Raw genomic sequence first — 13,223 nt, forward strand, 5'->3', positions numbered from 1 at the left:
GTGTGATAAGATAGTTTAACGGATCTCTTCGCATAAACTATTTGCGGACATGTCGTGTAAAATACGCATACACCACATTTCAACAGCGCTGGACGGACCTTCATGTTTGTTGGCGTTGTTATCAGGCCTTTATAAAATTATTTGGTGTATCGTCAATTCAAGTTTACTCGGAGAGTTCAGTATAGCGCCGACACTTGCTGCTCTTATATGCACACATGGGCCTTGCTCAGGGAAAACGGAGATACGTGTATGTGAGTAAAGTTGACTCCCAGATAAGCCTGTGCAGTCCGCACATGAATGAATCCCCGTTTGTTCATAGCACTGCTCATATTTATTCGCATTCATTTATTAGATCGTACGAACATCAATGATAGATATTGGCGTTCATGTCATCGAAACAACATAACTAATGGGCATTGTTTATTTTTCAAATCACTCAATATAATACACTTCGTATTACATGCAAACTAAAAATTACACTTATAATAATTGAAATATCAATTAAACAGTACAATTTTTTTGCTTTTCTCACAGCATGATTGCACAATTCTGTTCTAGAACATGATACATTTAAAAAATAATTCAACAGGTATGTCCTTGTGCATGTATGCATGTTATCTTAGTCATTTTTGGAGGTCGCACTATCAACGCATAAAAATGCGGTCACAGTCTCGAAAGCCGTCTTTGTTATGAACAGCGTCATGCGAAAATGGGTCTTATGCCATATGCGGTAAGCGCAGGTTGTCTAAATGATCCTTGTCTGCCATAAAATATTTACATGTTTGTTGGTCTTATTAGTGGACATGGTAGATCCTGACTATAATGCGCGTATCAATGGTAGATCCTGACTATAATGCGCGTATCAAACAAATTTCCGGTTGATCGAATAGTTATAATAGGCCTTTTTCCTGTTTATCAAGCACATATAGAACATCAATTTCTCGATTAAACCAACAGTTATACAAAAATAATTGACGAATAAAACAACTTTTATACAAAATACTTTTTTTTTTAAAGATTTTGTCAAAGATCAGTGAGATATATTTAAAGAGCAATTAATATGCATGCCGTACGAATGAAAAATGCCAATAATGCAATAAATAATATGAATGCTGACTATAAGATTGCTGTAACACATTCCATCAAAACGTGAGATAAACATGCATCATCTTGCAATAAATTCCATATATTGATATGCATGATTCGTTATTCATAAAACACACGTCCGTTTTATAAAAACAAATGCACTGTAACACATATACACCGGAACTCCACGTGACTACCGCTTACGTTCATTCCGGAACAAGATCCGGCTTCCGAAATTGTACCATTTTTACCCTCCTTCAAAGCAATTATAGAACTTTTTAATTTTCAAACCAAACATTTCCAAAGTTTTCCGAACAAAAATTGCATTAAAACCATCCATGCATATCTTTGTTTAAAAGCTAATTGAACAAAGCATTATTTGATGAATGTTAAAAGTGTCGTTGATGACGATACTATCACATGACCCTGCGCTCCTCATTTAAACCGGAAGTGAATATATCTCTCAAATCCGGATGAAATGTGTGCGCAGCTATATATCCGGAAGCACATTCCCGTCCTGGTAACACAGCTCTCGCATCATGTGGTATGAGGGTCGTTTTTGGTGACCCTTATAGGTTGCTGACGATTCTGCCACCGGATGGAAAACGTCTGAGTCAGAATCACCATCTGTTTCCATGTTAACATGATTAAGAGATTTAGAGTTTCCAAACGTGTGCAGCGCTTTGGTGCTGGAATGATTGGATATGGCATTATCGTCATTCAAACTTTGCAGACGACAATCGGTAAATGACGTCGTGTACATGATACTCGAGGTCCGGGGGCTGCGGTCCAGGGTTCGCACGGGGACGCTGGGGCTTGTCGCGGGCAGGAGCGAGCGTGTGACCGATTGGGCGGAGAGGCCCGACTGGTTCTTCGGCACGTGGTACCTCATGCGATTGTGCCGTCGTCGACGCCAGCGTCGACAGCAGCAGACGACGATGATGACTATGATAATGATCAGAGCGACAGCGGCCCCGGCGCCGATGTAACCCACGTATCGGAAAATGTGATTTAGGCCTGAAAGAATCGGACCATCATGAATGTTACATACACAATAGCATGTGATTAAAATAACAGTTTTATACGATTTGGAAAAGATCCTTAAATGGTGTTGTAGAATGTACAATTCATGAAGAAACGGTCTTAACTAATGGACGCAGCAATTATTTTATTTGAAATGTTTTTTTTTGTAATTTTTGTAATTTCAATACTGAACACACATACCCATAGCATATTGCGATGTACTCGGGGAATTACTATAATCTAACACAATGACTTACACTTATGTTCGTCACTTTCGTCCCTGGCCCCACAATTAGGCAGCTCATTACATTTTAAAGATGCGTCGATACAGAAACGACACTGCTCATGCGCAATGTTGCGCGCGCACAGACCGGAATTTCCGGCGCACTGGAATCCCGTACATAGCCCTGAAAAACAAACGCGGTATTTGCTATATATATGTCTCGCTCTGGGAAAACATTGTTTAAGGCATGTTCGAAAAGTGTCGTCGCAGATTGGCCTGTGCGCACTGGACGACACTTTTCGCATACTGTGCGCACTGGACGACACTTTTCGCATACTGTGCGCACTGGACGACACTTTTCGCATACTGGATTTTCGCTGAGGGGAAACTTCTTTTAAACTAAAAATATCATAAAAACTTAAAGTTCGTAGCCTTATTAGTGTTTGCGGACTCCAAATGCTAATCTGGGACGACATATACGCTTACAAAATGCATTAAACCCCGTTGTCCCAGAGCTAGGCTCATATACTGTTACGTTGTTGTCAAAAATAAAAACAAACACATAGAAATAAATATGTTTATCAAAATAATGAAATAATGGTTGCTCTTCATATTGGAGCAAATACTTCCTGTTTTCTGTTTACATAACCCATAGTCCCTTACCTCCATAAGTGTGTATTGTAACCGCCGTCCAACTCAAATGGAAACCAGTCAGGCGACCGAGGTTGTTCATTCCAGACTGGAATCTGAAATGAAGTCCGGTGAAATGTTTCATAAATAAACAAAAGCAGTCGGCAAATGTTTAACACAACGCTTCTTACAATAGAACTATATGTAGACGCCAATAGCTTAGCTATTATAGACAACACATATTTATAAACTACGAAAACGGTGCGCTACCTACAACATGACTATAAGTGGATGCCAATTATTTATCAACTATGATAACACTGCGATACTTACAACAGAACTATAAGTGGACGCAAATTATTGGTCAATAATGATAACACCACGCTACTTACAGCGGCACTATAAGTGGACGCAAATTATTTATTAATATTGATAACACTACGCTACTTTCAACAACATTAAAAGTGGACGCAAATTATTTATCAACTATGATAACACTACGCTTCGTACAACAGGACTATAAATATTTACCAATTATTTATCACACTTCATTATTTATTTGACCTTTTATTAACATCATTTTTCTATTTTAAACATGCATTCTTAAGAAAAATCAAGCTTTTCTTTGTTTTCAGTTGTGATGATGTTACTCATCTTTCATGGCATCCTAATATTTTATTTTATTAATGAATTTAATTACGTTGTGTATTTTAGTTTCGTAAGGATACTTAGTCTACCACAAGGCAAAATACTTTAAAGAGATCTTATTCAGCCTCAATCAAGGAAAACAGGGATTAATGCATGAGCGTAAAGTGTCGTCCCAGATTATCGTGTGTAGACCGAACAGGCTAATCGGGGACGACCCTTTTCGCGTTTATGACAATTTTTTATAAAGGTAAGTGTATTTTTAGCGAAAATCTAGTGTAGGCAGAACGTGTCGTTCCGTTCCTGATTAGCCTATGCGAACTGCATAAATATTTATTAAACATATATTATTGGGGCTCATATTTCACGTGATCCCGACCTGATGACCAGTCTGTCTCCGATAGATAGGTACTCTCGCCGCTCTACTGGTTCCTGGTCCAACTGACCGCAATAAGTGACGGGATCCAGCTCTGGAGTCACGTGACCATCGAACAACATCAGCAGATTTGTGTCCTGACACTTCGCTGCAACACACACATTCTGAGCATCTTAACATCTTTCTGGGAAATCTGGGCTCGATGCATGAGTGTTAATTTTCAACCCAGATTAGCCTGTGTGGACTGCACAGGCTTATCAGGGATGACGCTTTCCGTCTTGACGGGATTTTCGTTATGTAGAGAACTTCTTTAGACAAAAACTTTCATGAAAGCAGAACGGGTAGTCCCTGATTAGCCTGACCGGACTGCAAAGGCTACATGTATTCTGGACTACATTTAAGCACATGCATAAAGCCCTAATTTCCGAGAACAAAGCTAATTTAATGATTTTACTGGACTTAATATTTGTGTTTGTGTGTCTTAAAGTGATACATATTAGATAGTAACTATGTTCCCCAGAACGACAGTTAGAGTGGCTCGTTAACTTATGCACAGTTATGATATGGTATGGCATTCAAATAGATAGTATAATCAACACTATATGGAATATTAATTAACTGACCCTCGATCATACCGTTCATTGTAAGCAAGAAGCCATGAAACTTATGATATTATCATTAAGTTAAAACCTTAACAATATTCTTTTTGCAATGATTTTGATCAGTCGCTATTTGAAAACAAAATTTTAGGTCGCCGTGGGAGGTCACGGGTTCGATCCCCATCGTGGGAGCGTTCTTTAGATCACCCCAAAGACACCAAGTACTGGTTCTAGGCCCAGGAAACGGACTCGGGAGCGTTTATATAAGCCTTAGGCTTTCGATGCAATCGAGCTAAAGTAAATAGCTTTAATAAAAAACAAAATTAAATGTACGTTTTGGAAGCGCGATGTCGTTTAAATAACTTTTCATAACATTTTACAATCAACTGACTTATTCGTTATATCTATACAGAAGTCGGCATGAAAAAGGAACAGCAGCCGTCAAGCATTTGTCTGAGAACAAGTTTCCCTCTGGCTCAGAAAAAGTATTATTTGCAGTAAATTAAACGTTTGTTGTTCAAAAACAAAATAAGATTGCCAGAAAAAAGATATTTGTCGTACTGTAGATCCCTGTGGCAATTGTTATCAAAACGCAATAGAAGAAAACCCAAATTAACGAATACACAATTCAAATGTGCTCACGGGCCCGTACTGACACAACAAAAGAACAAATCTTAAAAAAGGGAATAAGTTACGCACAAATAATTTGGTTTTATTTCATATTTTCCAAACATTTCGTAGTAAATATGATATGATAAGCTAAGTAATCTTAATATCGAGATGACCCAACGGCGGACAATTTACTTAACACCAAACCCGTATTTTTACATTATCATTCATGTCTACTCGTATATAGCCACAATTAGAATGTTCCCATCCCATGCTCACATTTCTCAAGTGAGAACATCAATGAAAGCGTCTAGACCTACAGACATGTAATCACCGCAATTACAATACATATTGCATACGTTGTTGGTGTGCTGGGTCGAGCAGTGTGCTACCCAAATCAAATAGAAACATTTCGCCTCTGGGGACATTGGCTGGCGATAAATATGCATAAACATCCAGTCGTTCCAAATTCATACGATCTCATTCTGAACTCGCTACATAAAATGACATTTTCGTATAGATAAACGTCCATGCAAAACAACAGGTGGTTAGAGTGTGGCTATGATATTAATTAGTAAAAACATCATTTTAAATGATTTATAATCATATGTGTCTTGTTCTGAGAAAACTGGGCTTAATTCATGTGCGTAAAGTATCGTCCGCACAGGCTAATCAGGGACGATACTTTCCGCTTTAATGGTATTTTTCAGTTTCAAGGAAGTCCCTTCTTACCGAAAATCAAGTTTAGGCGGACAGTGTCGTCCCTGATTAGCCTGTGCGGATTGCACACGCTAATCTGGGACGACACTTTACGCACATGTATTAAGCCCAGTTTTCTCAGAACAAGACACATATTATAACAAAAAATAAACTTTTCTGAAAATAACTCACTATCAAATATATATACATAACAAGGTATTCAACTCAAAATCACCCAAAGACAGGGTGCATCGCTCTGAACAACCATTACTTCATCAATTTTGCAGCGATTTTCACGATCTAGGTCTTATTCAACGCATAAATAAATTTCCTTTCTGGAAATGTATATGTCGTGCAATATTTTTACAAATACTGTGTCAACTTTTTGCACCTGTGAGCAAAACATTTGGGGTTTAAATTAACCGATTTGAAGACAATCCGAAACTAATGCACACAAATGTATACATTAAATTACAATTCAAAAATTTAAATATTATTTTTTATAATTGCGAATCCCATTAAATGGTACTGAACGACAACCTAAATATAACATTATTACAGTTGAATTGTATAGTGAATCAAATGCTCTCCATGTGAATTGAATTGCATATGCTTAAATTTGAATTGGGTGTGCTACATATTGCATTGCATATGCTACGACTTGAATTGAATATTAAACATTTTGAATTGCATATTCTACAACTTAAAATGCATATGCTACAATTTGAATTGCATATGCAGCAACTTGAATAGCATATGCTACGATTTGAATTGCATATGCACCAACTTTAATTTCATATGCTACAACGTGAATTGCATATTTTACAACTTGAATACCATGGAAATTGTATTATTGACCCGATGGTTAATGGGTTCGATAAAGTTATGAAACCTTATAAATTATTCCGCTTTGAAACTTCACCATGCAGTTAAACTGATTTAACAACAAATCTCAACACGGTCGAAGTCAGGACAGTATGCCTAACTATTAAAAAAGTCCATTGTGTGATTATGTGAACACTGGCGCGACGCATTATTATACCTCTCCCATAATGCACCACTATCATATTGACATTTTGAAAACAGAATCCTACTTTCCTGACAATAAGTTTCAGATATAGGCATTTGCATACGAAATCATTTTTTTCTCAACAAATGTGTTGAATAGTGTATAACATTTTTAAAAGCGAATATTACTGGAGTTAGGATGCGTTTGGCGTCCATGAAACCGATTTTTACCCCTTGTTTTACTTAAGTAAGTTTTGAGTTGTGTTCGTATTTTGTTATGCGTCGTGGTTATTATGGATACATATAACCGGTATTTACCAAAAACAAAACCTAAAAGGCAACAATTGTGTTGATTATAACAGTTTTCAGTCGCAGATAGACGCTGTTATTTAATTTTGCAATCCTACGTTTACACTTTATTGTTTATATTCAACACTCTCTGGAGGATTGTTTTATTTGTTCCCCAATCGCGTGACCATATTTTACAATCAAGAAACATAATGTATTTCTCTGGAGAGAACACTGCGAGACAGATAATCACATTTTCTTGTAGACTGCAGAAAATAAGCGTTTTTATGTTCCAATAATGTCGGGAACATTCTTAGTGCCAGAGGAATAGTTTTGTACGTCTGGTGGTATAACAATAAATATTGCGACTTCAGTGCGTTCTATGCCCACCGGAAAATTGATGACAACTTTAGAGATATAAAACCTAAAAGATAATTAAATATATAAATGAGTTATAGCTGTGGGTTTGCATTATGCAACTCTAAGGACAGCGATTCCCTCAAGAAAAATGATATAGCTTTCAGTCCGAAGAAGTCAGATAAATCGTTTGTTAACTTTGCACAACAAACACTGGTTGAAAATTAGTTACCAAGTACACAACACGCATGTCAAAATGTAAATGTGGACGCATGGTCATTTCTCTCAAACCAGCACATATATATTGCTATTTTAAATATGTATTGCATTTATTTTGAGCATACATTCAAGCGCGCAAAATTAAAACACTTACGCTGATACATTAACCCTTTGCATGCTGGGAAATTTGTCGTCTGCTAAAACGTTGTCTGCTGAATTTCTAAAATTAGCATTTTCTTTGTTTTCAAAGAATACTATCAGAATAGCAAACAGTTTGGATCCTGATGAGACGCCACATTCTGTGGCGTCTCATCTGGATCCAAACTGTTTGCAAAGGCCTTCAAATTTCGGTTCCAGCACTGAAAGAGTTAATCTCCACTTGCACTCTTGATTTAACCTATATGCTACTAAACTTATGGCCGTGGATTATTCGAAAACAAACTACGAACTTCCGGTATTATTACTTCTATAATTACCAAGTATTCCTGCACAATGGTCATACACGAACAGTCGTGCCATCTACTTCACGTAAGCAAAAATACATATTGTACTATTTGGGCTGGATACATTGAAATACTAACTGATAATTTAAGACTGATGTTTTTTCTTACATTCTGTACTTGTTCCCAGCAACTCATTATTGCAGAAATGAGAGTACTTGCATGCAGACACCTCTGTAGGGCTCACCACGCCCGCTGCTAATGTTTTGAGACTTCCAATCAATCTGACTTCAGACATTACGCCATTCCAGACAGCTTGTGTGACAGTCTGTTATTTTTTGTGCTAAAAGCTTTGAGATACGCCGTACAATGACGCACGTTCGCGACTGGGAGAGTGTTAGTACATCAGCTTTTGCTTATATCGGTCCCGGGTTCGAAGTGGGGCACGAACTGTTCGCCTTGTTAAATAATAATTGTAATGTATTTCAAATATAACAGTTAAGTGATTCTATTAATTAATTATTATATTTTTTAAATATTAAAATATGTTATGTAATGAAGTCCTGTTCAAGCAAACTATCCTATTAAATAATTTTGTTTGCACTCATTACTTATCTTTATTTAATGCTTTCCGATAGTTTATAAAGAAATACCAGTGAATTAAAACGGCTTTTTCAAACAGTGAAAAATTAAAGTGAAAATTATCGATAATTTTTATTGTTTGACCGGAACTATTTTTAGACATATTTGGTTTCCTACATGTAATTGTGACCCCAAAATGTTTCCAAGGGCGATTACTATGCATTGAATGTTTATTAAAGCATACGGATAAGCTTCCCTTGAACATACATATAATAAAATTTGTGGCGCCCAACGGGGAATGATATTGTCCGGAATGGCAAAAAATACAAAAATAACGATATGTAAGCATACACTTAAAAGACAATTTGTTGGATTTGGTGGAATATCGATTTTAATTCACTCGTAACCATAGATGCTGTTTTTTTATTATCACTCGTGAATTAAAATCGATATTCCACCAAATCCAACATACATTCTCTATCTATGATATTTTAAGCTCCGAAATGAGGTTCGCAACTTAATACACAGGCGTTCCATCAATATAATAATGAATATGAATCTTATGTGAGCTGACAATCTTCGTAGTTTTTCTGCACCATGAAATAGCAGGAAATGTTAAAGTCTCTTTTGATGTGCATTGAACAAGTCGGGTTATATAACAGGATAGGACATAGACACACCAATTGTCTATTTGAATTAGAGTATACATAAGAAACACGTCAGTGTCCGTTTCTTATTAATGATACGAAATTTTAGCAGCGTCATTCGAAAATGAGTCTTACACCAGATACATGTCCGTTAAATGAGACAACGAAATTGTGGTTGCTTTATAGCGGACAGGGTAGCTCCTGACGAGACTACGCATGCTAATCTAGAGCTACGATGTCGCATATGACAAGAGACACATTTTCCCAAACATTACAGAGAACACACATATTCTCACATCCGAATCAAGTGATCGGGCTTATTTGTTAAATCTCTATTTAAATTCTTAAAAAATTGTTTCCTTATTAATGTATTTATTTAATTGATAACGAGAATAATGTATAAATGATGATAATATCACCATGGTTTGTAAGCAACGAATGGGTTTTAGTTTATCGACTTTATCTACCTGAATTGGTTATTTGCAGGGCAATGATCGTCACCAGAATTCGTTGCATGGGCAACACCTGCAGCACCCACGTGCACCCAGCTTCGGCCGGATATGGCCCCGGGAAACCTGGCGACCGGATGTCGCCTCCAGATCCCGTCAGGTACCCCTGACCGCACCCGATAGTAGACGGTGGGAAAGGATGCCAGTCTAAAATTAGATGAAAACGATTGACAACACACGCTTTAGTGCTTTTTCCTTTGAAGTGAATATTTTTATAGCGCTTATTTGCATCTGTGTCTATAATAATGATGATGTATATCATCTAACATCATATCCATATGAAGATGAACACGGTGCATGCTACCATTAAATGTTAATATGTACATGCATGTTTTTTGAGGCCATGTTGTTAACAGAGAAACTATGGGTTTGCTCTACGGGGCTTTGCTGTTTGAAGAAAATATATTATCCAACTAACATATTTACATGATGGTACTGCTGTGACATGTACATGTTGTTTTATAGTTCAACCAAGCATTGGTAATTCATACCAACGACATTTAATTCGTTGGAACCATATAACTTTTTCGTGGGAACTTACTAAAAAGTGACCCGAAGTATAACGGGTTGCCGTTGAGCGTACTACCCGTACCCGGGACACAATATAATATACTTAAAGTGCTTAAAGATACCTGGGCCGACAACGACCAATCGCGCCATGGTTACGAACCTGCAAATTCGCGGGAACGACTTTGTAATTCGAACGACTTCTTAACTCGAGAAAATTAACTAATGGTACCGAAATAATCGATCAATCAGAATACATTTAATTTCAATAGTATATAAAAGAGCCACATCATCCCATATAGTTTATTCAAAATTATGTTATGATATAGCAATTTCATTACCACGACTTGCTAACTCGTCCACTGAATCGTTCCCACAATGTAGTTATCTCGTTCCTAAAACTAAATGAGAACCGACATAAACAAAGCATGCACATTTTACATATGTTGTACCATATATTTGGCATATAATGAGAATACAATTATAATCGTTCTACAACTCACTCTTGTCTATGAACTCGTAATGTCCCAGGAATCCTTTAGCGTTCGTCGTGACGTCAGAGTGGAAGATAATCTCGAGTTTTGATTGGGTGGAGATGTAGAGGGGAGGCGTGGTCTTGCCGCAGTATTTAGCGCGTGGCTGCTCTTTAAATCCCCGGATGTTGATACTGGAGATCTCGATGTAGTCATAGTTACAACTAGAACGGGAAATAAATAGCAACTGGAAACACATATCCGTATAACACACGGTAATCTGTCCCTTTATCAATCCATAAAAAAAAGAATCAAGGATTTTCACGAAGTCAAAAGCGAGCATAAATTAACAGATATTTGCTGTCAGGATAATATACATGAACTATCACATTAGACAATCTTGTAAATATAAACAAGCATAAACAAGGTAGTCAAACAGACATTGGAGCATGTTGTGAGAATCCTTCATTGTGTAAAGAAGATATGAATTGAAGACAAACATATTTAATATTCTATGCTTAAAATATGACCACGGCCTTAAGCCTCATTAAATACTCATGTCTTCTGTACCAAAACTTAACATATCAATGTTTCGTAAAATCATTCAAGAAGAATAAAATAAATGGACTGGTACGAAATAGAGGCTAATAGTTTGACATTTGAAGTTCGACATTTACTTTGAGCCGACGATTTAGACTCACGCCTTTTTCACATTGTCTTTATGACCTTAACATTGCAGCCTAAACTCCCCTAAGATCGATAAGATATATTGAGCCGACACGAACATAGAGGCTCAAACCATTGACCTTGACCTTGGACCTTGACGCTCGACCTTAACATCAGCCGGTATGATTGACTCATGCCATAAGGATATCGTCTCAATGCCCTCAACATTTGAGGCAAGTTAAAAAAAACACGTCAAAATGAATGTATGATGAGCGGACACGAAAGTGAAACAGACTTATAAACTTCAAACATCGGAAGACCAGTAGATGCCTGTAAAGTAAGGATTGAAATCTGTTTTATTCATAAGTTATATAACAAGGTCGAACAGATTCATGTTGCTTCAGTATTGGAATAATGGAATTCATGCCTTTGCAACACATTATAAAACCTCGAAATCAAGCTTCGAAAACTAACTTGAATAATTGTTCAATCCAATAATTGATTTAAATATCAATTCTTTACGGAATGAAATATTATACGACTAGTACATGACATATGAAATGCCTTAGTTTTCACCGTACCCGTTTTCCGACTTTTCCAGTTCAAAATAGTCAAACTCGATGCGGACTCTGCCCTCGTCTTTGGCGTGGAAGAAGTAACAGCACGTGGTGCGCTCCGGGTAGTTGTCTGGAAAGCCCGGGGATGTGAAGATACCCGTGCGCGACCCACGGAACGTGTACTTGTGTTCACAACCCGCACACGAGTCAACCACGGACTCGATGAAGTCTGCGATAAAACATGTTACAGGTTCCGTCGGAGTCCTTCTTCACATAGTATTCATGTTAGAAATATCATTTTAATATATTTTGCAGAATTGCAATTTTTTCAATTATTTAGTACTTTTTATTTATTTGTGTGTTCCTCGTAATAGTGATGTTTGTAACCGGGTTAGCATTTGAAGCTTAGTCAAATGATAAAAACAAAATTAAAACCTATGTTTCGAACGCATTCTTTCAAAATGTTTAATCATCTGTTCAAATTAAGGTCACAACATACTGATGCCAACCCTTATGCAACTCAATATCAAACATTGAGCTTTGGTAAAAAATGACGTTATATGTTTTCAGGAAGTATACAACCTAATTTTACACTTTTTCAACGAACATTCTAAGCATAACTGGATCTTTCAATTACCTACCCTGACAGCTGACCATATCGGTAACCATGGTGACGAATATCAGTGCGCGCAGACCGGATGTCATACTGCATCAAACATGGCGACATGTCGTCTAGCTAGAATTGAAACAGGTACAATTTAAATATAATAATTATAAAATAGTTCTTAACAGTCTTTGATATATCTTGTTTTTTCTTCCACTGCAACGTATCCAGAAGTTTGACTATCATAATAGGGTAAACGTATTTTGTACAACTAGGTTGTTTTAAAATTAACCCGAAACAAACAATTTGAAAATATACTCTTCGATAGAATGATCCTTAATGTCCTTAGTCGTAGAATGGATGGAACACATTTCTTAAAAATGTGTAATTTCCGGTTCACAATAACTTTTTCTAAATAAAACTACCCTTTAAAAAAGAAATGTACTTTCTTGCATGAAAAGAATACACCATATAAA

General features: G+C 36.8%; 1 protein-coding gene across 1 annotated transcript in view; it reads right to left on the minus strand.

The window, feature by feature from the left end:
• Nucleotides 1-407: 407 nt before the first annotated feature.
• The window catches only part of LOC127854046 (cubilin-like), a 30,006-nt gene continuing 17,190 nt past the window's right edge, over nucleotides 408-13,223 (minus strand). The window contains exons 2-9 of the mRNA XM_052388987.1: nucleotides 12,785-12,879; nucleotides 12,168-12,372; nucleotides 10,951-11,144; nucleotides 9,899-10,087; nucleotides 3,987-4,131; nucleotides 2,996-3,078; nucleotides 2,367-2,516; nucleotides 408-2,103 (exon numbers count right to left, since the gene is read on the minus strand). Of these exons, the coding sequence (XP_052244947.1) occupies nucleotides 1,577-2,103; nucleotides 2,367-2,516; nucleotides 2,996-3,078; nucleotides 3,987-4,131; nucleotides 9,899-10,087; nucleotides 10,951-11,144; nucleotides 12,168-12,372; nucleotides 12,785-12,848 (1,557 nt within the window). The 5' untranslated portion in view covers nucleotides 12,849-12,879 and the 3' untranslated portion in view covers nucleotides 408-1,576. The remainder of the gene's footprint in view (nucleotides 2,104-2,366; nucleotides 2,517-2,995; nucleotides 3,079-3,986; nucleotides 4,132-9,898; nucleotides 10,088-10,950; nucleotides 11,145-12,167; nucleotides 12,373-12,784; nucleotides 12,880-13,223) is intronic.

Source organism: Dreissena polymorpha, chromosome 12, assembly GCF_020536995.1.
Source record: "Dreissena polymorpha isolate Duluth1 chromosome 12, UMN_Dpol_1.0, whole genome shotgun sequence".
NCBI classification, from domain to species: domain Eukaryota; kingdom Metazoa; phylum Mollusca; class Bivalvia; order Myida; family Dreissenidae; genus Dreissena; species Dreissena polymorpha.